The sequence below is a fragment of the Centrocercus urophasianus genome, unplaced genomic scaffold, assembly GCF_019232065.1.
Source record: "Centrocercus urophasianus isolate 14NV4802_14NV808 unplaced genomic scaffold, USGS_Curo_1.0 seq_22, whole genome shotgun sequence".
NCBI lineage: Eukaryota > Metazoa > Chordata > Aves > Galliformes > Phasianidae > Centrocercus > Centrocercus urophasianus.
This window is the reverse complement of record NW_024884778.1, coordinates 12,633,559-12,660,582: the sequence shown is the minus strand read 5'-3', so window position 1 is coordinate 12,660,582 and position 27,024 is coordinate 12,633,559. Positions and strand designations below refer to the sequence as shown.

The following is a 27,024-nucleotide window of genomic DNA, read 5'->3' as shown; positions in this document are numbered from 1 at the left end:
GTAAAAAGACTTCCCAGGACTGAAGGTGTTCAGTCACTACTATCTCAGTATCTTCCAGTCCAGCAAGCACCTCTATCTAAAAATCTATTCTGATTGTTTCAAAAAAATTGATCCTTTTTATTTTTAGTCAAACAAATGTTTAATTTATAGTAGGTGAAGATGAAGAAGATGAGGAGGATGAACCTGAGGTACCAGCAGGCCCACGTCCCCGTAGAATATCAGAATTAAATATGAAGGAGAAGATAACACCGATCCCTGAAGGGAGTGCCTTCTTCATTTTCAGCAGCACCAATCCGTAAATATCGTTCTGGAATATTCTCCTTTAGCTCCTCCAGTGGTGAAGGAGTAGATCTCCCTGCACTGAGTGTACAGATAGAACAGCAATATCTGCAGCAAGATAGGAATTGGTTTCTAAGTGACTTAATAAATAAAAACAATTTGTTAAATGCATTGATTAGCTTCCCATTATCAAAGATTATAGCATTTTTAATGTATTGACTATGAACTCTGCATAGGTCTGAAAAGTATCTTTTAATGTCTGCTATCCAGCTGTTCTCTTAGTCACTGGATATAAAAGATCTGAACGTGAACTATGAGGATTTTTGCATGAGGTAGAATTCCTAGAAACCATGCGAAGAATGGCATGTTTTTGTAGCAGTGAGAGTGAGGAATGAGGAAAAAATGTAAGACAAGAGGCAGGAAGGAGGCATGTATCCTCTCAGTTGACAGTGTTTTTCCAGATTAAAACTAAAACTGACAAATTACTTAAAAAGTCAGAATCAGGAGTAGTTAGATTTTGGAGGAAATTGAAATCTTTCACCACTCAATCTAACTCCAGAGCATTGCAGATTCTATATATTGATGAGGAAAGCAAGCTTCAGCAGTCAATAAAAGTTGTTATTGATTGTTAGATGGAAGTGAACAAGGGAATGGAATTCAGTTCCTACAAGACTGAAGGTAGCTGATTCATTCAGGTGTAGCAATTTCAGGGGCAGTTATAGCAGGGCTTTTGAAAGTTATCTGTACAGGAGAACCTTGTTTACTCCAAGGTAGAGGTCTTCATGGGTAAGATTAAATGATGATACAAGCAAGATATTTTGGGCTTGTATCTTATTGATTATGTGGATTATCTAATACTCAGAATTTTTTGACAAGCTAGAAAGATATCTATCTAAACTGGTAATTTTAAGAACACGTGATGAATGCATGTACACTAGACTTGTTGAACATGTCAATTTCCTTTTGTTCTCAAGTAATTCTGTATGGTTTTTCAGGGCAAAATCTCCGTCTTGCTTAACTGCTTAACTGTACTCAAATCATCTACTTAAAAGAACAAATTTCCTCAGAGAAACTGATGATTCTTCAAGAAGAATATTTCAAACAACTTTAGTGTTAGTGAGTTATGAACAAAATTCTGCCATTTTGCCAAGTTTAATTCTGGACCAACTCCAGTGAAATGCTCAGTAGCCCTATAGCTCAGTGACCTTGGGCTCAGTGACTGGAATCCCACTTCATATTTGTCTGAATGCGAGCAGCTCTATAATCTTCAGCACACACTGGTCCTATAATTCTGCAAAATAAAATCTTTGAGGGAAATTATTATTTGATCGCAGTCTTCAAGTAACACAAGATCTCTAAACTTAAACACGTCTCAGCAAATTAATATTTTCAACAATTTTTACAACAAGTAACAGTTGGGATCTGAACAACCTTAATATTTGGCATTTGACATTGAAATCTATCTACATCACAGTGGTATAAACACTGGAATTTATAATGACATTCCTAATCCAGGATGTTTTCTTCCTTATTCTTTTGATAAGTGCACCTTCACAACTGGAGAACTGGATTTTGAATTTATTTAAGTTTTTACATAAGAGGGAGCAATAGCTTCAGCATTTACACCATGTTTTAACTGCTGATGGTTTCCCAGATCTGTCATTTTTGGCAGAGTAATAGAAAACATGTTGTATATTAGCCATCTGGTGAATTCTATTTGCACATGTGGTACATTTTTGTATCTCTTCTGCAGAATTCGAGTGGGATGCCACAGGCTCATCAATCACCACATCTTTACCAATCTCATCCTTGTCTTCATCATGCTGAGCAGTGTTTCCCTAGCAGCAGAAGATCCGATCCGCAGCCACTCATTTCGAAATAATGTAAGCCTGTCAGTTTTGTATCTAGAGATAAATATATTCTCATAGAACAATAAACCTTTAGGATTAGTGCCTCGTTTTTAATTTTCAAGTGAAGAAATGCTCCTTTTCCTTTTCCAAGTCAAACATTTGCAATTTTTTTGTTGTAAAAAACATAAATCTTTCAAAGGCAAGTAGGTTTATGAATGGAGCATCGTAGGTAGTACAACTATTTTGCATTGAGGGTGGAGAAAGCTTCTCAAGTTATCATGAGTTGTGCATGCTTCTGATTAGTTATGATTGAACTGCTTTGTGGGGATTTGGAACTGTCAGATCTCCCCTGTCTTACATATATGTTGATCTACAGGTTAGCCATGGAGTTAGAGGAAAACCTCTTACTAGAAAGATGGGCCTTCTGGATCAGTTGATGTTCCTGTACTGGTTAATGCTTTGAAAAAGTTAATGCTTGAAAATTGAACTCATAATGTCAGAAACCAAACCACCAAACCAAACAAGCAGGGCGCCAATAGGAAGACCTTTCAAAATCAATTAAAAAAAAAAAAAAAAAAGAATAATTAAAACTCTAAACTTAGTTTCAAGGTGTTTGACAATCTAACTTGTGATTTTAAAGGTTTGGGAATGGCCACAATGTGACAGTAGGCTAAACGCTAATCTTCTGTATCTGAGGAATTAAATCTGCTTAAGATTCCTTCTGCAGCTTTGAAACAAATCTCACTACTGCCCCAGGTGTTGTGCTCACATTTGCATTGCAAAGCAGTTGCACACTGCACAAACTAGGTTCCTTTTAGATGAAACTAAAACAAGAGTTACACTTCAGCACATAAACTCAGTGCAAAAACTTTTGATTTTTCAAACATTGAATTCCTCTTATCCTCAACTAGTGCTCTAGCTTCTGGAGGCTGAAACAGTTGTTATGGAACTAAAAAACTAACAGATGTCCTTCAACCTCTAATGGGACTTGAGTTTATGTAATGAGGAGGGTAGGCACATATCAAGGAAAAATGAAAATATTGGTTCTCAATACTGTTGCTGCTTTGCTCTTGTATCCCTGCACTATTGTAGGTGCCTCTGAGCTCTTCTTTGTGCTGTTGACGTTCTCTGAACATTTTTTTTTTCAGTACCATTCTCAAAAAACAAAATGCTAACACTTTTTCCAAGGATAAAATTAGATAAAAACAAAAAGGCACTCTCCATGGAATCTATAGAGCAACTGTGTGCCTCCCATATCTGTAAAACTGGACAAATGCAATTTTATGAATAGATCATGGTAATGGATAAGAAAAACAGCTGGTGAGCCATACTGAAATTGTTACTAAAGGGCTGATACTTATTTTTGTAACTAGACCAGTGGTAGGAAGATACAACTCCAGAGTGGTGGGAATCGAAGGGATTATTCCTCTTTGGGGCACAGGAAGATAAGATGTTTGAGTAATTTTGAGAAAACATTGCCCTCATGTTGTAAATATTCACAAACACACCAAAATTGCACGTTTTTCTTGTAATTAGCTTGAATGATGGCGTGTGTTGCCTTCAGCTGGGCAGCTTGGCAAGGGAAGGAACTACACTCTACTGTAGAGAGAGTTTAGCATTGACTTTGTGAATTGGTATTTGGAAGTCTCAAAAAGTTACTGAAAAGTGTGATTTGAAGAGTTGGCTGTTGTATTTCTACAAGAGTAGCCTCTGCTTATTCCAGTTGGCACTCAAGTTCAGTAGCATGGCTTTCTGGTGACTGTTAGTTCATGTTATCTTTTCTGCAAATATGATTGCTTCTACTCAGTCCTGTGCTTTTTATGTTGGATATTCCATGTTGGCTTGTTAATGAAGATCATGTTGTTTGTAGCTGTGCTAGCATGGTAAAATTCCATGATAAAGGACAGCACATTGGATCAAGTCACACTGCCAAACATGAGAGCTGAACATCCTGATGAATCTCAAGTTATCTGATAAAATTCATGACAGTAAAAGCATGAAAACACAAGTTTAAGAAGCAAGAATTCAAAAAAACAAAATTCTTTACTAATTTTTTTTTGAACAGCTTTTTTATCTGACTCTTTTTTTCAGCCACAGCAAGGAATGGAAGGACGGAAATGGAACATGGGAAGAAAAAATTTTTCTTTTGGTTTTATAGGAATATGTCCATTGTGTTTGTCTCTTTATTTTATTTCTCTTTCTCATTTTCTTAGCTGTTGCACCACAGGAAACATGTCTCTGTGCTCACCTGTTTTCTAGGCGAACTGCTGGATCCTTGAAACTAAACTAACACAGTGCTGCAGTGTATGTCTGTGACTAAGTTGGTTGCTGGCAATACTTCCACCTTGAAAGGGTGAAATCTCAGTTCCATTGAAATATGTATGCACTATTCCTATTGACAACTGTGAAATCAGTGTTACATCTATGATATTTTTAAAAGTTTGCATGTCACTAAATTTCCAGTGTGTGTTCCAAATTTCCTGCAAATAAAGAACTGCTGTGTTTTCCAAGTAAAAATAAAGAAATAAATAAAAAGCTGCAGTGCTGGTTTTAATTAGTTTAGTTATTCATTAATGTGCTTTCACATACTCTATCTCAGTCTATCTGGGAACAACAACATCATAATGACTTACTAATAACAAACATACACTACTACTGAACATTTCTTGCATAAGATTATGCATCTCTGTGAAAGCCTGCAGCAGGTTCCTGTGAAAGCCAATAGGGGAAGGTCTGAAAGAACTGAAAGTCTCAGGGTCTGAGTGGTAAAATCTCACATCTAAACATGGTGGCTTGTGATAATTTTTTAAGTAAATATAAACTGTTGCACAATTGCTGGAATTTTAAACTATATTGGCTTAATTCCCAATCTACCTGTTTCTATAAATTCAGGTGTTGTTGTACATGTGGTATAAACTGTAAAAACTTATTAATAGTTGAATTTCTTACTGTGGCACGTATTATACCTTGCAGATACTTGGTTACTTTGACTATGCTTTCACAGCCATCTTTACTGTTGAAATCCTGTTAAAGGTAATGCATTGTTATTGATCCTTGTTAGCTCAAAAGCAGCTTTAGCAATAATGTTTGTAACTTTTTGTTTACCTTCCAGATCCTAGGGTATGCAGATTATGTCTTCACTAGTATGTTTACATTTGAGATCATTTTGAAGGTAACAGGTTTTCAAAGGAAGTTTGTTTAAAAGGATTTTCCTTGTGTGTCACCTGCCAAGAAAAGGCACTTGAAGTGTTCTTCGCCTTTTCTCTAAGCGATCAAAGCTAAACTTTTTTTCAATCAGAGGAATTTTTAATTTGACAATTTCTCATAGTTTTGATTGGTTATTTTTTTACCATTGGATGCATGTAGAAGATGATATTTTTATCATTGCATCAATTTAGTAATTCATTTTTTACCCTTTTTAAACTTACAGTTGTCAGAAAAGGGAAAAATAATTCACTGCGCATGAGCTTTTCCTTCTCCCTGCTCTGGCATTTCCAAAAGAGTTGATCAGTCTTGTAAGGAGGGAGCATGTAATTTCTCATTTTTCTTGCTGAACTATACTCACAGAGCTAAAATAGATAACTATTTTCTTGCAATGGGACTTGCAAGATATCTTGCATTTATCTATCTATACACTAAGATACGTTTCATTTATCTTATCTTGGGCATACATTTAAATACACAGAAAGGCATAAATATGCTTGCTTAAATGTATTACCCATGCATGAGTTCAAAAATGGCATTTTAATGTACAGTTTGTGTACTGATTATTAAGATTATCTATTGGGGTTACTCAGAATGTACATGGAGCTTACTCTGGCAAAGAAGCTCTATAACTGAGGGTTGGATTCACATGTAGGAAACTGTTGAACAAAATAATTCTTTTCTTTTTTGAAAATTTGTGAAACATTTTTTCCAGAAACTTACGTATGGTTTTTCAAAGTTAACTCAGTGCGTATTCAGTCTGACTTTTTCTTTGAGTAACCCCGATTCATACGCTGGTACACTAAAAATCTGTACATAAACTTTGCATTTCTAGTTGAGGAGTAAGCTTAACAAAATCTCTTCTCCCAGCTTTTGCTCATATTGCTGTGCATATTCTTCACTATGCAACTTGTTTAATAATAATTGCTGCAATATTTGGGCTGTTTACAAGATAAGCTGTGTTGTAAATAGTGAACTATTTTTATGTTTGCAAATATTCTCAGACTTCAATTTAACCCCTTCTCATTTTCAGCAGTGAGGAGCTTGCTAAAAAATTGGTTGATTTTATAATACTTGTATTAAAAAAAAAAAAGTCCCAATTTTTCACATCAAGAGAAAGGCCAAACTAAAGGAAAGGAAAGAGCACTGAAAAGTCTCATAGCATTCAATCAAAGCAGTTCCAAACTCTGAATTTGAGAAACCATACTAAATATGTTAGCACCATTTGTACAACAGAAAAGATGGTAGACCAGCTACATGCTCTGAACAGCAGGTTGTGTAGCTCCTGCAGTTCCAATTTACCTCTGTACAGACAGAGGAGTTACAAAGAATGGCATATACAAACGTAACTAGATGTGCTAAGAAGAGAAATATTCTCACTGACTGCAAAAGATTCTGACATTAAGTTATTCGAGGGAAGTAGGAAGCACTAGAGCATGAACTTCTGAAATCTGGCATTGTTAAGTAATAAAAGGAAACAAGAAGCCCCATCGTAGAAGAACATTTGATGCTCCTGACTGCACTAACTGCAGGAAACTCTGCCTTGCAGTGTACTCACATGTCTTTATAGAGGAAAATAAATAGTACCATAAAAAATTCAGTGGACAGTCAGCAAATGGCACATTCATGTACAATGCCTGCTTTACTAACATGTCTCAGACACTGGCTTTGCTTGCTCCTGGCTCGAGCCCTCTGCCTTTCCCCTGTTGCTTTCTGTGCTGTGCTTTTTCACACAGCAGCTGTGTGAGTTCTGTAGGATGCAAATTCAAGACTAGTTCTATAGGAACAATAGCAGTTCTTAATTTCCAGCCAAAAAGTATGTGAAACTGAAACAAAGATAACTAGGAGCAATATTATCAAGTGCTAAAAAGAAGCATTAAAAGAACTCACAACACATGGAGAGTTCTCCCTGTGCTCTGTTTTACTGGCTGCTCAGCAGACCTAAGGATTTACACTTTATGTGGTGTTGAGGTTATGAGGGAGGTTATGAATACCATTGCAAATCTGCAATATCTGTTTAAAGCATTTAAGAATTCTTATGTAACCCCTACATAGCTTTCAAATCCAGCTTACCATCCTGTTTGCAGTACTTGGGGAGTCTGAATGTGTCAAACCAAAGGCCAGGTTGGGGCTTTGTGCTTTTAACTTGCCCCAGCTGTGCTAATCCCTTCCATCTAAACTAGTCCCCACTGGTGTAGCAAGAGGAAGAGAGCAACAGGACTGGTGCTCACTGCCTTGCATTTGCCCTAGGACTTGCTATGGTCTTGACCTGTGCAAAGGGTGGAATAATTTTGCTGGGATTTATACTGATGGAAGTCTGGGTCTCCATATAAAGACAGGATGATGAGTACTTTGCCTGCATTTTTATGTCAAAATGTCTTAACTTTTGTGAGTCTTTACATTAAGCACAATTAATTGATTGCATACTAGAATGTGAATGAGTATCTGTAGGTTGATGTAGGCTTTTATTCAAAGTTATTTTAGTTCTTAATTCCCACTGATTTTAATTAGTTTAGTCATACTCTGTGCTACTGAAAGTGAAAGAGGTGTGCATTTATTGAAAATTTTATAATATAATGTATTAGTTCTCTGCAGGTCATAATAAAGCTCTAGGATTGTTATTCTAATTTTGAGGAACATTTAGTGTATTGAACACAACTAGAGAAAGCTTCTTCCAAGCAAAAGGCATCCTTTGCAGCTAATGTGTAACTCAGTGAAGCTGAAGAATTTCTGATGCAGAAGGCCTGCAAGTACATCCACACAAGAAGTGACGCCCTGAGCTGTGAGATGCCCATCAGTGGCTCTCCTCTGTTCTGTGGAACAGTTTTGAAAGATGCAGTGGTGTGCTGCAAGAGGAGAGGAAATCTTTTCTCTCCATGGTGGTGGATAGAACAGAACAGAATGGAAAATAATGGGTTTAAAATCCACAGATGTTTTCCTTACCTGTAGAAAGCAATAAGTAGCTGACAGTACTCAGCTCTTTTTAAGAGGTACTTAAGGCTGAAGAAATTACAGCCTTAAATAGTGCCTGAACTGAAAACTGGGTGTTTTTCAGAAGTATTTTAATTTGAAGTCCAGTTTCAGCATTTTCAATTGTAATCCATAAAAATCCATAAAACATATTTGCAAAATTCAACTCAAGTGCAGATTCTGTGCTTCTTATTGGATCAGGAGGTTTCTTCTGAGATTTTTTTAACTAGTATTCCCTCTGAGTTATACCAAGGGTCGAATTAATAAATTCAGGGGCCAAACTCAGCTTTGGGGTACCTGAAAAGATCTGCCCAGTGTCTGCAGCCGTAATTAATAGAACCTCTGTCACTGGCTCCTAATGAGTCTTGCAGGCAGTGTAAGCAGGCTCCTTCACAAGATACTTACTGTGTTCCTTTAATTGTCATCAAGGCTTAGAAAGCAAAAAATGAAGAGAAAGCCCAATAGGGAGAGCAATGTTCGATTGCTTTCCCTGCAGAAAGCAATGCTCAGGGATTGCAGTTTATGCCTAGTACATAAGAATCATAGAATCATAAAACTGTTTGCGTTGAAAGTGTCCTGCCAAGGTCAGTTAGCCCAACTGCCCTGCGATTAGTAGGGTCATCTACAGCTTTATCACTGCAGTCTATGGACTGCTCCACTGCCCAGAGGAATCAGAATCCCCAGTACTGCAAACGTGCTGTACAAAACCTTCCAAGGTACTCACTGATGGCCTCAACTCATCTCCTGTGTGGAGGAGGCAGCAAAGTAACTGCCTGGTGGCAGCTTTGCATGGCTTCGGTACCAGATTTTACTCATGGGATTTTGCAGTACATTTTCAGCTCCTTCAATTCTCAAAACAATAGGAACAATGAGGAGTCATAATCTGGACCTTACAGTTTTGTAAGCATGGAAGGTTTATGGTTCTTGTAGTCACTTTTCTATCGAAAGCCCAGCCTCTTCAGTGAAATCCACTCAGCCTAATCAGTTACATACAAAAACAACATTTGTTGGCATCAGAAGCAATTGACACGTTTGCTCATGTTTCCTGAGCAGAGTTGTTGTTATTTAATTAAAAGTTACTAAACGTATGTAGTGTTTTTTTAAATTTCAGTTGTTTTTAGAAGGTGATACTGTTGTATGCATTCACACTCTAGGCAGGCGTCTTGTAAACAGCCTAAATGTCAATGTGAATAGATTGAGATAGAGATTAAACATAAAACAATTCTGTTTTTAGATGACAGCTTTTGGAGCATTCCTCCATAAAGGGTCCTTCTGCAGAAATTACTTTAATTTGCTGGATTTGCTGGTTGTGGGTGTTTCTCTGGTGTCATTTGGTATTCAGTAAGTATTACAATCTGAACAATTTATTTTTTGCTCTGGGGTTCTCTACTGAAATCAGTCTTGCAGCTCCTTTTGTTCTGCCGTTTTGTGTGGGTGCAGTCAAGGCTGGGAACAGGAGGAGGTGATGCTTTATATGGGGAGTTGTAATTCAATACTAATAGAGATTGGAAGCAAATCACTGCTTCCCCCCATTGCCAAGAGTACGAGGAGGAACACCACAGCACTCTGTTGTGTAGCAAGGAATTCCTGGAGCTCCTGGAGGTTTATGTGCCCTCCTTTGTGTTAATGCGACATACCCAGCCTAATTCTATGAGCTTGCTCTTTCGGTATTGTCCTACTGGGATACATAACCTAACTGGATTTGAAGGGGAGAGAAGTTGTAGCTTAATCAGTAAGTGGTAACGAGGGATGTTTTTTTTCCTTTGGATCAGGCAGAACATAATAACAGAGTCAGAAGGTGCTTATTGATTCTCTAAGCGAGCAGCTGTGCCTTATTTAAATCATCCATGAATCCTTCACTGACCTAGAAATGAGCAAGGGCTGGCTGTTAGTCAGCCCCCTCCCAGTTGTGTTCTGCTTGTGTTACAATGCTTATGAAAGATTTTAGTTTTGCAGTGTGCTCTTTAATGGACTGTCTGCTGTTATCGCTGCTGAAAGCAAATGTGATTCTATTGAGATCTTTTCAAATCCAGTTGGTTGGAAATGAAGGTATTCATCGACTTGCAGGACTTGCACAAGGTTTTTGAATGAGGTGTCAGCATTCGAAAAAGAAAGTACTCTGGGGAGTAATTTGCTCCTGACCAACCTTAATTGTGTTTGTGTCAGATGAGCCTCCAAGCTGTTAATTCCCAAGTTGCTCCAGAAATCAAAATGATTCTTACAGTATTTATGTTATTCTTTTCTAATATTAACAATATATCAATGAAGGAGTGCTTCAAAAAATCTTGTATACAATGTTGTGATGCTTTTTTTGAATTTTCACCTATAAAGAAGTCGTGAGAACATTGTTGTTCTTAGAAATGAAATCGATTACCTTGAAAGTAACAAACTTTTATTTTTTCTCCAGATCAAGTGCTATCTCAGTTGTGAAGATCCTCAGAGTTTTGAGAGTCTTGAGGCCCCTAAGGGCTATAAACAGAGCAAAAGGACTTAAGGTTTATATTTTTAACTTTTTCTAAGTTACGTTTCTGTTGACCTGATTCCTCAATTCTGGTTCAGGTTAAATAGTCTAACAATAAAAATTTCCTGGAAAAGGTCACATAGATCAGTTCCTGATTCTTAAGCATGTTGGGCCAGATTCTGCCCATGGTTCCCCAGTACTTTATATGTGGAGGAAAACCAGTGCCACAGAGAGCAGAATTTGATCATGGTGCTTGTTGTGAACCAACATGTCACAGAAATGGCTCCATTGCCATTCTACAGTGCGTGTGTACATTTTAATCTATACATGTTAATGGGTCTGTCTCAACACACTTATGGACAAATTTTGGAAATGAGCGTAGCTATGATAGAAGGTAAAATACTGTCAGTGCAAAAACAGTAGCTTTAAAAGGTGATCAAAATGTGATAAAGTAAGCTTTTATTCTTGTGGTAGGTGTGCTAGGTTTAAAATATTTTTTTTTCTTTCTTTCCAGCACGTTGTTCAGTGTGTCTTTGTGGCTATTAGAACTATTGGTAATATCATGATTGTTACAACTCTGCTGCAGTTCATGTTTGCTTGTATTGGAGTGCAGCTCTTCAAGGTGAGCAGACTCAAAAGTAGTACTGCAGCAAGAATAGCAAAACTGAGTTGAATTCGTGGTGTCTTGCTGCTTGGTGGGTTGGTCTCATTTGGAAGCAGTCATAGTGTAAATGCATTTATTGTGTATATTCTCCATTTTATTACTGTGTTTTGTTTTATATGTAGGGAAAATTCTACAAGTGCACTGATGAGGCAAAACAGAATCCAGAGGAATGCCGGTGAGAGCTCTTTTAAACTAAGAAAGTGACACATATGTTGAGTAGTATAAACTTACCAGATAAGGGCAGACTTGTGATAGGTGATTTAAGTTTGTATAAATTGGAATTACCATCTTGAGACCCAGAAGGAAAGTCTAAAACATAAAGGCAGTCAAGACAGGTTAGCAAGGAAATAAAACAAGTTTATGATGGAGTAAAATAAATTATTTTGAATAAATAATTGTATAACTTGAGGGCTAATTAAATATTTTATTAATGGCAGTGTTTCCTTTCCTTTCCCAAAGGGGGATATACATTGTTTATAAAGATGGAGATGTTGATAATCCAATGGTCAAAGAGAGGGTCTGGCAAAATAGCGATTTCAACTTCGACAATGTTCTGTCTGCTATGATGGCTCTTTTCACCGTGTCCACTTTTGAAGGCTGGCCTGCGTGAGTGAATGCTTCATAACATTAATATTAAGACATGTTTTCCAGAAAAATTATCTATCATTTACTAAGTGTTTTGGGGTAACAAAACAGTCTTACACAGTGGTGCAGAAATGTATTAGTAAAGGAAGGAAATAAACCTACTATCCTTCTGAATCTGTGCATTTTTTTTCTGGTATTTCTTCATTCACTCCTGTCAGTAATGGGAAAAGTTCTCGTTTTCACATTCCTATATTTACAAGAAATAAATGAGGGTGGATTTTTAAGTACAACTTAAATTTTGGGTAATTTCCTTTACAAGGAACTCAAAATATGTAGTGCAAAGTAATTATATACCAGTAATTGCAATTCTCCATCTCTGTAGTCTGTAGGTGGGTAATGTTGCATTCAGGAATTCAGCAAAATGGGATTTCAGTCTTTATTTTGTGATTCCAGTGTGGTTCAGGGTATGGAATATACCACTGTTGAGAACACATTGATAGTACTTGGCTTCTTTCTGTCTCTGAAATCAATTTAAAGTGACAAATACAGTATAGGATAACTTGAAAGTACTGTATGATCTCAGAATATATTATTTTTGTGTGTGCTTGTTCAAATCAGTGAAACCTTGTACATTTAAATTGATTGCTTCCTAATCTTTCAGTTACTTTTGCTACAGCAAGCTACTCTTTTAGCACTAGAGTAACAATTCTCTTTGATCTTTACACATTAAGGCTAATAATACTAATATTAAAATTTTAGAACTTTGAGTAAAACTTCTACTATAGTTCTAAGCAACTATACACAGTGTAGAAAAACCTGAGAAGAACAAGCTGCCTTTGGCAATGTGCCTAAGTACGTAAAGTCTTACAGGACAGCTGTATGTGAAAAATACAATAATACAACCAGTTGGTCATTGTCTTGATTGTACTGAACAAAGAAAATAACATTATTTCTGCTATTTTGGTTACGCTTGTAAGTACTATTTATTCAGAGTGAAGTTGATAATAAATAGTAAGGTATTTCTCAAATCTGTCCTATGAGTTTGCATATTTTACTGTCTTTTGCCATTTTAATGCTAATGAAGATTTTTTCCCCCCGCCAGGCTGCTGTACAAAGCCATTGATTCCAATGGCGAGAATGTAGGACCTGTATACAACTACAGAGTGGAGATCTCAATTTTTTTCATCATCTATATCATCATTATTGCTTTCTTTATGATGAACATATTTGTTGGTTTTGTCATTGTTACATTCCAAGAACAGGGAGAACAAGAATACAAGAACTGTGAGCTGGACAAAAATCAGGTTAAAATACATAATGAACTCTTAATTTTTATAAGTATCCTTTTTTTTTATTTATTCACCAATAACTTCCTTTCTGCTTTAGGCCAGAGGGGGGCATCAAACACATCTCTTAGTAATAAAATAATTTTTAAAAGTAGCCTGAGTAAATTAGCATCAATTGGTACTCAAGTCACTCTGTGGTACTCAAGTCACTCTGTATTCCTCTTCCTGTAAGCCAAACGTCTCAGTCTTTTTGTTGTGGAGGTTGCTATGTGATGGTTGCTAGTGTCTTAGTGTCTCGCTTCTTGGTGTCACGTTAAGAGGAATTCAAGCATTTAACAGTTTATCCATAGGCAGAAGTAGGTTTTGCAGTAACAACGGATAGTAAAAGTTGTGTTCTGAATAAACTGAAAATATTCGAAGTGTTCAAAATATTCTACTCTACTTTTTTCCTTTATTTAAGAAAAGTAAATAAAGCACATGTGATGCTCATATTCCCCTTTTATTATTTAATCTTTTCACTCAGAAACTTGCCAGTGATCATTCATGGTTTATTGGCTACCCTTGTTCCACTGCAGCACTCTTCATCCAACATAGTTAAGCATGAAACTCTGGGGAGCATTCGTAATGCATTTTGTGCCCCAACAGCCAGCTTTTATAGGCATTCTTCAAAAGGCAAGGAGAAGGCCCAACTTATATGGAGATTTAGGTGCTAAGACCTGGATGTGAATCCATGGTGTTTCTGCCTATCAGTTTTTCTCAACTAATAGGAATAACACCCACTGGTGTTTATTTTGCAGACAGTAGGATTTTATGCTATGCAGTTACAGTAATGATTGAAAACTTAGTAAAGACTAAGTGCAACTTAAAGGCTAATTAAAAGTCAGCATTACTGTTAGATGAGAATCTTTAAAAATGAATTCTGCATAGTATGTTAATATTACGATAGTTGGGTAACAATATGATGATATGTGTATCAGTACACTTAATGCTATAAACAATACATGTATGTATACACACATGTGGTCTGTGGTATATTAGTATGCTGTGTGAAAGTGAAATGCTTTAGAATTTTCATCTTTGATTCTTTGCATGTAGCTGAGTAGTGTATGTACCTAGGTACAGTTGTAAATAACAAAGTGAGCGTTGGTAAGCTACTTGATTAATTTATAAGTACTTAAAAATGTATGTAAAATAGATACACTGCTTCTTTCTGCTTTTAACAGTTTGCACTCATCACTAATTATGTTCCCATTCATTTGACTTGGCTATAATCTGACAATTTTTGATGTATTTGCTTTTGCAGCGTCAGTGTGTGGAATATGCCTTGAAGGCACGTCCTCTTCGTAGATACATTCCAAAAAATCCTTACCAGTACAAGTTCTGGTATGTGGTGAATTCTACTGGATTTGAATACATCATGTTTGTCCTCATCATGCTGAACACACTTTGCCTGGCTATGCAGGTAGGAAAAGCAGAAGCTCTTTTGAAGCCACTGATATGAATTGGAAAGAAGGGTGTAGAAGATGCACTGCCTTTTGTTTATAGCAATTGTTTGTTAATTAGAAAAGAATCATAGTACTCTTCTGTGATGTGTGCTGATCTGTGCATCAGTTCTCTGAAGCTAAGTGGTTTGAAAGAGCTTGATATTTGTGGTGGTCTCCCTAACCCAATGGAACTCATTGATCTATACTTGGTACTTGTAACTTCATGAAATTCATAAAGGTTTATTACCAAGACAGTCCATGTGCAGGAAAATCTGAAAAGAATAGCCTATTTTTGTTAGCAAGCATTTCTCTAATCCTCTTAGATTCTTTTATCTAATATATTCCTGTACACAATGTCTTTAAGCAATGCTTCTCAACTTTATAATTCCTGTACTTATTCTGTCTTTGTTTCATATATGTACTACCCTATATTTCCACCACCTATGTCTGTATATTTTTAGAAGTTTTAAACTTATATGGAGCAAGTCCAAAATTGTATAATATTGCAAACATGTTTTCATGTATTTGCTATATATCTGTACATATATGGTGTATTTCTTTGTATTTTTGCACAGGCTTTTTTTTTTTGTCAGTATATGTTTACTTTTTCTTCTCTTCCTGCACTATTATATCCACTGCTTTTCGTTAGTTGATACACTTATCTACTTTTCCAAGTTGTTCTAATTTGTTTCTTTCTTTCCCTTGGTACTTTAGAGTTTGATAAGAAAAATAATCTTTCAAATCCAATTTATATACCCATCCTACTTACTTTTTGTTGTAGAGTTGCCTGGGTGCTGTATGCTTTTAAAAATATGATACAGTATATTTTGCTGTGACTAACATACTACAGGCTTTCTAAGCAGGTGTGACATGAGATTATGTTATTTAAAAACAACCTTCTAAGATTCCAAAAAAATTGCTTTTGTCTACTATTCCTTTTTTTGTGGGAGCAGTATTCTCCTCAAATCTTTCTCTAAAGGTCACCAGATGTAGAGGAATACCAGATTTGTTCCACTCATTGCCTGCGTGGAATAGATGAAATCCATTTTTGGAGAGATATTCAGCTATTCTCATATGATATAGTTGTGCGTCACAAACACTACAGGAAAATATTTTCTTCTGCTGCAGTGTTGCCAGCTTTTATTATGTTGCCTTACTTTCACTTAGTATTTTAAAACTTTTACGTTTAAATGTGTCATATTTTTCCTCCACAGCACTATGGACAGTCTAAGCTCTTTAATGATGCAATGGACATTATGAATATGGTTTTCACGGGAGTGTTCACTGTTGAAATGGTTTTGAAGCTGATTGCATTCAAACCCAAGGTAAGTTTTACACATGGTTTAATTAGGGCATCACCACAAGAATTAAGTGTAATGTAAGTTTCACACTAGCTTTGTAATTTTCAAGTAACAAAAAGAACCTATATGTTTCCCACAGTTATCAATCAGTTAAATCATAATAGAAATGTTAATCTAATAATACGTGCATACATAAATCTAGGAAATGAAATACAGATGTCAGAGCAAACATTACAAGGTGATTGATGACATCTGAAACATTCTGAGGTAACAAAGCTATTATTTTCTAAATTAGACAAATCATTTCAAGTAACAAGCATTACCACTTCTCCTAATTCCTGGTACCACATTCATAACCTTCAACAAAGTTGACCTCCATTAAAGATTTCTATGTTATATTTCTTTTTCAAAATGCAAAATTGTTCCTTCAGTTTTTAAAATATAGCCATGGACTACAAGCATAACAAAAATAATTTGAGTATTCAGTAGCCTTTTAAGGTTTTAATGTTTTCAGTTATGTATACACACCATTTGGTAGAGGGTCCTACAGGAGGCATCTGAGATTCCTTGCTTTAAAGGGACACTGTCAAAATGAATAATGTAGACATATTGTTGAAAGTAGATTCACAAGACATACTGATAACTGTTATTAATTTTTAAGAGAAGATGAAAATTGAATTGTGGTAGTTCATGCAGTCTTATTTGTTCTGTTCTCATACCCTATTTATGGCAGTGCAAAAGACAAACTAAACTAAATTTTGTTTTCAGTACAGTGAAATCAGTATTTTTGGGGGGCTTCTGCCTCTGCATGTAAGTGAAGTAGTATGATCACTCACTAGATGTGAAATTTGAAAACAAACACTTGAGGTTCCTGATCTCAGCATCTGAGGCTATATATATATTTTTTTCATCTTGCACTGCCCTTCTTTTAAAGTAATTAGAATATTTGAATCTGTAAATTGAATGCAGACTGTGCACTTCCTTTGATTTAAGTAGTGTACTGAATGACTCCAGTCTGTGAGGACAATCTTATCTGTGCTTATTTAGCTCTGACAGTTACAGCAACATAGCCATGGCAGCCGAGATTCTAGTGTGCAATAGATGCACACCTTTCCAGCACTTAGATTAGATAGACTCCTTTCCAGCACTTCAGGAGTGTTTATTCAGCATCATCTGGCCATGAGCTGTATGGTGTCACCCAAGTTACTTGATTTATGGTTAGCTTATCTTTGCCTGCATGGAAGTAAACAAATCATACATCACTTGAGGTCTGGTTGAGATATGGAGTGTGGAGTTCTGGGTGAGTTTACTCACTCTCTCATAGTCATTCTCTGCACTGTCTAGACTGTTACACATTTCTAGTGAATTTATATGTACTTTTTTGTCATCTGTGTTATTTAAACACCGAGGATATCACAGTAAAACTAACACTATCTGAAGCCCTAGAGGGATAGTTACGTGGTTCACAGAGCATGCTGATTGCATTTCCTGGTTTGTATTTCCTGTTGTATATCACTGTTTCACACTGGCATTTCAGAAGACTTCGCTGCGTTTTGTCATCTGCTCTTAGAACGAAGATTGTGAATCCTTCTGTGGTTCCTCGTGAACCTGCGCCTTTAGTCAGAAATAGCAGCTAATGCCAAATCGATTGGTCTGATCATGGGTGTATAAATCACAGTTCTTCATCTGTATTATGAACTTCCCACTCATTGAATGCGGTGTCTTAACAGTGGTCTCTAAAATTCGGTACAGTTTGGATTCTAACTGTTGCAATGTGCTTTCTGTCTGATTGGATGCTTTACTGTAACAGCTCCCTGGATCTGAAAACTGAGAGTTTGAAGGGAAGACATTTCCTGAATTTCATTCCCTCATAGAAGACCTTAAATTTGTTAATTACCAGGATGAGGTCAAAAATCCATGATATTAATCACTTTTCAGAGACTAATTAGCACAGAAGGAAGGAGATGACTTATTTTTAAGGTTGTTCCTGATATTTTTCTTTTAAGATTGTGACTTTTAAAATCAAATAATTTATACCTAAACACTGACTGGCAACATCTACCTCACAGTTCATTAATAACTTAAAATGAGTTAACAGTCTTAAAAAGAATCTAAACTTTAATCTAGATACATACTTTAAACAACAATGAATTGTTTTAACTAATGTTAAAATGTTTTAATGATCAGAACGATCTGAAACCAAGCCTATAATTTTCCTTTAGGATTTTTGGGAAAAAACTGGTTCACTTCCTCTGCGTTTACATCACCATTGGATTCCTTTGTCTACTCTGACAGAGTGGACAACATTATTTACTACTTTGATGCACTGTAGAAATAATTTCAAAGTTGCTCCATTACTCAGTGTGTAAATATAAGAAAGATGAGAACATGTTAGTTATTATCTAATCTGCTTGACAGTGTCCCCTTAATAACACTGACAAAAATCCTGTAAAAAGTGTAAGCTTTGCTTTTGCTGTTCATGCAAACTTAGTGCAATTATAAATAATTGATACTCCTACTGTGGTAATTGTGTTGTGTAAAACCGAGGTACTGCAGATTGCCTTCTGGCTCTGAAATATATGAAATTTGGATAAATAATAGATGGTAAAGGTGATGCTGAGTGTCTGGCACGCTTGCTGACTGGGAAATTGGAACACAGAGAACTTTACAGAAAGAGACCCTGAACTTCTTAAAAGAGTGCTGTAATGACTAAAATATTTATGTAGTTGCTCAACAGAAACCTGTTTTTTGTATTAATTCTCTATGCCTACGTATTCCCTAGAATTTGTCACTTATCCTTCAGCATTTCTCAATGAATACTTTTTCAAAGTGTAAGGTAAACGAGTAGGCATATTTTTCTTCATGTTGTTCTCCACAGATGCTAGAATCTGGTCAGTACATTGTGAAACAAAATATGTCAATGAAATCTAAAACAATGCATCAACACACACTGTATGTGTAGCTTCATTATAGCCAACCGTTACTTAAATTTGTAATGATTTTCATTTTACATCAGATTTTTGTAAGAAAAAAGGAAAGATGGCTAGTAAGTGAACTGATTTTGGGTTATTGCAGTGGTGAAAACAACTTATTTGCATGATGTTTATTTGCTGTGACTTGTCCATTCCTCCCTTTTCCAAAACCATCTTTATTTTCTCTTAGTTTTTTGTTCGTATGCTTTTGCTTTACATATTACTTTGAACAATATTTGTCTATACTGATGGAAAAGGTTTCATAAAATAAATGTTTAAAGTATTTTAGCTGTATTGAATAAAAAATGTGAATTTGTTATTTAAGTGCTTTATATTGTAGCGTGTCTAGTAAAGTCACTTTTTCAATAGTTGAAGGACCTTTTTTGGTTGCTGGTGTTGTAGAGGAAGATGGATAGCACACCTTGGGATTGCACTGATGATTGTTTGGCTGTTTACCAATAGTTTCTTACAGAAGTAATTACACGAATAACAAGCATGATATGTCTTTTAAATGAGATAAGTAAGGAATACAAATGAGCAGGAAAAATACCATGAGAGAACAGCTTCCATTCTTTCCTTCATTAGCTGGTCTCTCCTAATCTTTTCAGGATTATAAATCGGTATTGTTGAGGTGGTTGAACGTGAACTTTAACAGGACATTAGGAATGATTTTGGTGGACTGAAGTGGCGAAGGAGGAGTGGTAGGGAGTTGTAGAGGAACTCTCCAAAGTGGATGTGTTTATTCAGAAGGCATAATCCATGAAGATGGTTTTTTTTGCCTCGAGACTGGAATTTATTATTGAAGCCAGAGAGGGAAGGCATGTGGTGCAAAGGGTTGCAGTGATATTCCTCTTACTTTCCTTAAATAAGGGAATAATTATAGCAATTCTCTTTATGAAGAGCTAAAATTTCAAATAGAGTAGTATTAACAAGTACAGTAGTAGAGAGTAGCATTAGGAACATAAGATTAGTGCTTGCTCTCATCAAATACTCTGTAGAGCTGTCTTACTCTGCAGCAGCTCTTTTATAGTCTCCAAGAGCAGATCTTCACATTAGATTTTTTGAATAATTATGCAGTCAGGTGTAACTTTTAATCTTAATACTTGCTAGAAATTCTGACAGTTTAAAATGTTGAAAAGATTAAAAATCCACCTAACTTTGTTTTTCTGTGCTAAAGCCATGTAACAACTAACTACTCAACTAAAACATTATTTTATAGCAAGTAATGCAGTAAAAAATGAAACTAGACATCAGGTAAGGTCACCATACTTATTTTCAACCTCTTTCTAAATCAATTATGTAGCACTGCAATGGCAATTAAGTTACTATTTTTAAATGAATTGTCTGGAAAGCAGAATGCACATGTACCATGTGTACATTGCAGCCTTTGCAATATCAAGCCTTAGCCATTGTGGGCTTATAAATCACTATCAGAATGAGAAGAAAAGATGGTTTTGGTAACATTTGCAATTTGGAATTTCTGTTATAATTATGGAAAACTCATCTGAAACCTACATGTCTTGTATCCATAGTATTACTTTCAACACTGTAATGCATCTCGTTCCCAGTGACAGATTAATCCTGAAACCCAGCTCAAGGTTTCTTCTTAAATATCTTTTTGCTCAAACATGGAGTTTTGATTCCAGTAAATTGGAGTTCATATTGGTTGATAGTGTTTTGCAGCAGTGAGCTACTAACATATACATAGAAGAATATATTTCAAGGCATAAGATGTCAGAAGAGTGATTAAGTGATTAATGACAGTTAATTTGTAACAACCTGTCCAACTTGTTAGGGTTCCTCTATAAAAGCTTATTTATGAATAGAAAATTTAGTTATGCAGTGTGCATGCACAGTTTTACTTGAAGGATGATTATGCATTAATAACCAGGGATGACACTTAAAATATTTTCTACTAGTTGCTTAGATAGGGCTATCACAAAGTCGTTATTGCTAGGGAGTTCTCAATGGGCCTGGTCCTGTAGAATTCTTATTGAAGGTGTACTGTCATGTATTTTAGTTTATATATATTAGGCTTCTTCAGCCTTGCTGTTGAATCCCAAATGAGATTTGGTTGATGGCTTGCTTGCCAAAGTTGTGCTTATACGATGGTGTGTTATGCATGTGTAGCGCGTGTGTGTGTCTGTACATGTATATATATTAAAAATGTGTTTGTGTATATATATATATACACACCCACACACGTGCACATGTGTTGCTTTTCCTTCAGTAGGCAATATTGTTTGTTTTGTTTTGTTTTCTCATTAGACCACGGGTTTTGTTTAACTGATTTCTGTTTATGCAAAACTAAACAGAAGTATGCAAATATTTGACATTTCATGTGTAATCACAAACGTTTGCACCCTGCCTGCTCTGTTCAGGGCTATTTTAGTGATGCCTGGAATACGTTTGACTCCCTCATCGTTATTGGCAGCATAGTAGACGTCGTTCTCAGTGAAGCTGATGTGAGTATACCCCAGCTTACTTTTCCCGGTCCCTACTTCTCTTTCTCTGTCTCCCCACTATTTCCATCATCTGGACAAGTCACAGATTTTGATCTGATGTTTCTAAAGTTTGAATACAGACCAGTTATAGGTCAATTATGTTGATATGGGAAATAAATAGCCTTTTTTTTCTACCAATTTTTTTTAGCTAAGAAAAGGGAAAGATTGTATAGTGGTACATCAGAGAAGCCTAGAGTGTTTCTGTGTTATAACACTGTCCTTTTCTTCTCTTTTTCTGTTTGTGTTTTTCTCTTGCTCTCTTTCTGCTGAATGCTTGTCCTAACAGCACTATTTCACTGATGCATGGAACACTTTTGATGCCTTAATTGTTGTTGGTAGCGTCGTTGATATTGCTATAACAGAAGTTAATGTAAGTAGCAACTGTTCATGCACTAAAAAGTAATTGCTGTCCTCAAGAAATACAGGAAATGTGACTTTTATACCCCCAAATCCTTTTTCACAAAAATATGTTTTATCCTGGAATTGAAGACCAAAATATTGACAAACATGTTTATACAAGCTGTTATTGTAGAACTATAAGGCTGTACAACTGAACATGTACGCAGTATAATGAGGCGTAGAGTGATGTTTTCCCATATATGTTCAGAAAATATTTTAAAACATTTTATTTATAGAAAAGCAATTAAGCCTTTACTACTATTTCATTTGAAGCCAGTAGTTTTCTTGTGTAGTTTGACTGAGATAATTCAAGCATCTATACGTTGCTTTAATGTCCCAGTTTGACAAGTAACCGTTTATTCCATGTGAGGTTTGGCCTTGTAAAGTGATTTTATCATTTGTATCTTAAGAGGTAGTGGGAAAAAAGTAGGTAAAGACTTCCAAGAGATGGAAAATAAAGGGTTTTTGATTTATTTTTTTTTTTTTTTTTTCCCAATACTACAGCAAATGCTTTGAAATCCAAATTACTTCTAAGAGAATTTGAAAACTCTCTTTTTTTAACAGAGTTTTGATTAAAGGCCATTGTAAGTATAGGTATTTTAACAGAAATATAGGGAAATGTTGATTTTTGCCTACTTTCTGTATGAGTTGCTGATTTTAACAAGGAAAGCTGTAAAAAAGAAAAAAGATATTTGAAACATAAAAAAAAACAAAAACCACTAAGCTGTTCTGGAGCAGTGGTCTCCATATTTACATGTTTCTGTAGTTGAGTTTTCAGAGGAAAGTGCCTCTGCTTTCTAGCACTTGTTATGAACTCACATAGGGAGACCATAGATGGTGAGACTTGGATCCAACTCAGCAGCTGAAAATACTTACTGAGCACACACTCATCAGGTGCAGTTAATGTAGTCCATGTGCTGCAGATCCTCTCTGCTCCTCATTCTCAGAATGAAATTATCCTCAAATGCCCATGAGGGTGCAGCATTCACTTATTCCTGTGTGTCAAAGAATAGATGGATCAGAGAAAGCCATAAATTTAAATAGTTTCTTGATATTAATTGAAGATTGCATATTTCTCTACATCAGCCTCAGTTTATGAGCTGGCTCCTAAGTTTCCTTTTCTCTTAACATAGGTTTAGTAACCTACATGCTAGAGATTTTTTTATTTTTCAGTGGGGACATTAAATTAAGTAAGAAGTATGTAAAATCTTTCAAAAAACTTTGAAGTTTCTATTAATGCTCTTAAGTGAATATCTCTAATAACTTGCACATAATATGATTTCCCATATAACATAATTAGCAATATCTCTATCTAATATTGTAGAGAAGAAGGGCAAAAAAATTTTGATATACTCACAGCCTCAGTGGGGGCCATTGTCCAGTAGGTATTAACCCCTATGTATTGAGTATTCTGAACAAATTTTTTAAAATACTCTAACATTAATCAACAGCATTATACAACTATAAAACACAAGTTTTAATTTAGCTGATAAGTATTCAAAGAGGAAATATGTGCCATGTGTATTTTTTTCTTGTATCTGTGGACTGAAGGAACCTGTGCTGTCAGTGAGAGTCCAATAGCACAGAATGGTGTTGTCCCAGAGACATTTCTAAGTAGAATTGCAGCTCATGGCTCAGATTTTTAAAAGCTGACTTGGATTTATTTTTTCCAGAAACATTTGAATTTAGACTTTGAGCTGAAGTAATTGCATATGGCCTGCTATCTCAATTCATAGTACTACTGACATAAGTATAATATGTGGGACATAAAAATGCTATTAATTTAAAGTAGCTTTCTCTAACGTCTGCAAAATGTACTTAACTGTGCAGCCACTGAAAAATAGTTTGTGTGTACTTTTGCAATTAGAGGTGATGCCCCTGTGTTTAGCCCTGTGTTTGGCACTGCATGGACAGTGTTAATTTGGCAGCATTGCTTATAACTAATCACTGCTGAGCTCTCAGTGGAGATCACGTATTGATCTTCAGCTACAGCACACACCACAGCAAGAACTGGCACTGCATTTCTTAGTTTTTCATGCTATGCTTAGTAAAGAAAAGGCTCATCTTTCATGTCTCCCAGTACTGCTCAGCAGGCTGTTTGTGTACTAAGTGTTGTCTGTTTCTGGTCTTTCACTTTTTTATGCTTTGTTTGTGCAACTGATGAATGTATTTCAATTTCGATATATTTCTGGGCTTGATTTCCCATTTTCAACATGAGTGCAGTGGACATTTTGAAAGTTTTTATGACTTTATTGTTTTTATTCTATTCATTTTTTCCTACTTCATTAGTTTTGGGTAAATCTGTATAATCCAAATTCAGTATTTTAGAATGATTTTCTTAATATTTTCTTCGGAAATGAACCATTCCACCCACTAACAGTGATCCTGGGAAATCCACAGCTCTGCTAGGATGTGCACAGGACTTTGTTTTCAATGATAATGCAAGTACTGATGGAATGGCACCTATGACTATTCCAAGTATAGACAATACTTTGAGGGAGCTCAGCCTTGTTTGAGTGAGTGGTCTGCTCGTGCTGACTGCTAGCACTGATGTGAAAACAGATTGCACTGCAGTTGCAATTGGATGAGTGCAACCCTCTTAGTTGATCAGTGTAAATGAGGAGTTGAAAGTACCTAAAATATAGAAAGACTCAAGATGGATTAAATATTCTTTTAGGGATGAATATATCATTTTGTCATGTGGTGGAATCAAATTGACCTTGTTCCAATATTTTGGCTGTGTACATTTAGACTAATTCCAAAGGCCAGCAATTTTTAATATGTTTATATCTAACCTGAGGTTTTCAAGTCAGTGGGTAGAACTTCTGTATATTACCTTGATTTTGGTATTCAATTTTGGAAATTAAATGTCTCCGCCTTGTTTTGTTGTTCCTATTTTTTATTTTTTTTTTAAGTATATGATGCCTTGAGGCTGATTCTTCTGATCCAGTCCCATTCAAACACTAACCAGGAAATTACTGAGCTTTGAATATTCTCAGTGCCCATGAAAATCAGTGTATTTAACATGTTCAGCAATTTACAGGATTACTCAGCATCCTCAAGGTCTGGATCAGTGACCAGTTCCAAAAAGGAACCACCTCAGAGCAACATATATTTTGGCTACATTTATTTTCTATGATTTTTCTTTTGACTCTGTCATTTAATATCTCTTTGTTTAAACAGTTCTTTTTTGACCCTAATTGGTTTTCATGTTCATTTTATTTTTAGAAATTTTTAGAGGCAAGTATATTTAAGTAAACGTGTATATACGGCATAGCAATACAAAATTTAAAAACACTACTAAAACCTATGTAATTACTTTGGCTTTTTTGTAATCTGTTGTTTTTAAAAGTTTCACGTGACACACGTAATCTTGTGTGGTCATAAAAATGGTTCCCTTCAAATTAGAAACAAAAAAGAAAAAGTGGTGGTTGTGACACACAGTAAGTGGCCAGCCCTCTCTTGGAGTTGAAGATACTCAAGAACATGAGAGAGAAATGGAAATAAATTTGGAATTAATTATGAAGTTCTTTACTGAAATTCAGTCGTGTTTCAACCAGACCAGATTGTGACAAAATTATCTGCAGCTCATATTTGGTAGTTCAGAAACCATTTGGATGACCAGTACTGGATGACTTAGAGGCATGATCACATTGAAATAAAGTAGTAAATACAGAGGTTTTAATTCACATTTTTAAAATTTTCTTTTCCTTTACCATTCATGTGCTGCCAAAATGTCATGAAAGGAGCGGGGAGTTCACTTTACCATTCATCTGTGCAACCAATTGGGGAATAATATTATGCATGAATAAAATTCAGGTTCTTTGCTCAACGTGAGAGCACTGCTATCTTCTTCCTGATCCCCTCAGGAAAATCTATTCGTTTTGAGCTCAGCCTTGTAAACATGTGAGACTCATTCAGTGCTTACTCTACAGTTAACAACTAACAGTGGTTAATAGCAATATGATCAAAAAGTCTGTCACAGAACTTGAATCGGATATTTTGTCATTTGGCAGGAAGGAACCAACCTGTTATCATCATTTTAGCACTGTGCAGTGCATAGCACTGGCTTGCAGATGGTGGGTCACTTTGTTAGGCTGCTAGTAGAGCTGAGATGGCTGGTGCTTACTCCTTCATAATTTATATCCACTTCCCTAAGATGTTCTGGAATCCAAGTTTGAACAAAAGCACTGCAGCTCAGTTTGAATCCCACTTTATCCATCAGTATCATACTTCAGATCTTGTGCTTTGCTGTTAATTAATAATAAGTAATTTATATTTGTTTAATACAGTGGAAATATTTTTTAGGTTTTTGTAAACAAATCTCTTTAAACCTAAGGGGTTTGCTTTAATTAGCATCAAGTGATGTGTAACCTACTCTGTGTTGCAGTATTTAATTTGGAAGTAGAAGTAAATTTCAAAGTTGCTTCCATAAAGATGTATTAATACTGATAATTTAAATACTGTGCCATGGGATATTTATTAGACAGCCATGAGAATAATATCCTCTGTCAGCAGTGGATGTTAGTTATGAATTTAATATCTTTAACAAAGGATGACGCATACTTTTTAATCTACTTTGAGTCACGTTGATTCCAAATTTTTACTAACTGATGTGTATGAGCATTTGATTCAACAGGGAATTTACCAAGCACTAAGGCTGTGAAGAAAATTACTTAATAGCAAATTTGATTCCTAGTAATGACTGTTTGAATGGATCCTGTTTATACACATGTGCACACATATTTTACATGTCTCTAAAGATATTTTGGCAACCTGAATGCTTTCCTGTGTATGTTGATGTCAACACACATATTTGTCATTTGGATGTTTCCTGCAGTAGTTGCAATCATGATTGCATCATCAATATGTGTAAAATTGTTTAGCATACTCTAGTACACTTTTGCACAATAAGGAACAAGAGGCATTTGATCAAAATTGTGTACTAATGTTCACTGTTTTGCACCTTGTTTATTTTTTTTTTCTTAAACACAGAACTACGGTTTGCTTCCAATGCATGACACAATCAGTTTCACATCAGTCACAGATTTTACACTGAGGCTTT

General features: G+C 35.7%; 1 protein-coding gene across 1 annotated transcript in view; it reads left to right on the top strand.

Moving 5' to 3' along the window:
• The window catches only part of CACNA1D (calcium voltage-gated channel subunit alpha1 D), a 165,904-nt gene that overhangs the window by 105,695 nt on the left and 33,185 nt on the right, over positions 1–27,024 (top strand). Inside the window, exons 19-32 of the mRNA XM_042823828.1 lie at positions 151–295; positions 2,033–2,162; positions 5,103–5,162; positions 9,538–9,644; positions 10,711–10,798; positions 11,279–11,386; positions 11,551–11,603; positions 11,888–12,034; positions 13,116–13,317; positions 14,603–14,761; positions 15,998–16,108; positions 19,101–19,130; positions 21,438–21,521; positions 21,847–21,930. Coding sequence (XP_042679762.1) covers positions 151–295; positions 2,033–2,162; positions 5,103–5,162; positions 9,538–9,644; positions 10,711–10,798; positions 11,279–11,386; positions 11,551–11,603; positions 11,888–12,034; positions 13,116–13,317; positions 14,603–14,761; positions 15,998–16,108; positions 19,101–19,130; positions 21,438–21,521; positions 21,847–21,930 — 1,508 coding nt within the window. The remainder of the gene's footprint in view (positions 1–150; positions 296–2,032; positions 2,163–5,102; positions 5,163–9,537; positions 9,645–10,710; positions 10,799–11,278; positions 11,387–11,550; positions 11,604–11,887; positions 12,035–13,115; positions 13,318–14,602; positions 14,762–15,997; positions 16,109–19,100; positions 19,131–21,437; positions 21,522–21,846; positions 21,931–27,024) is intronic.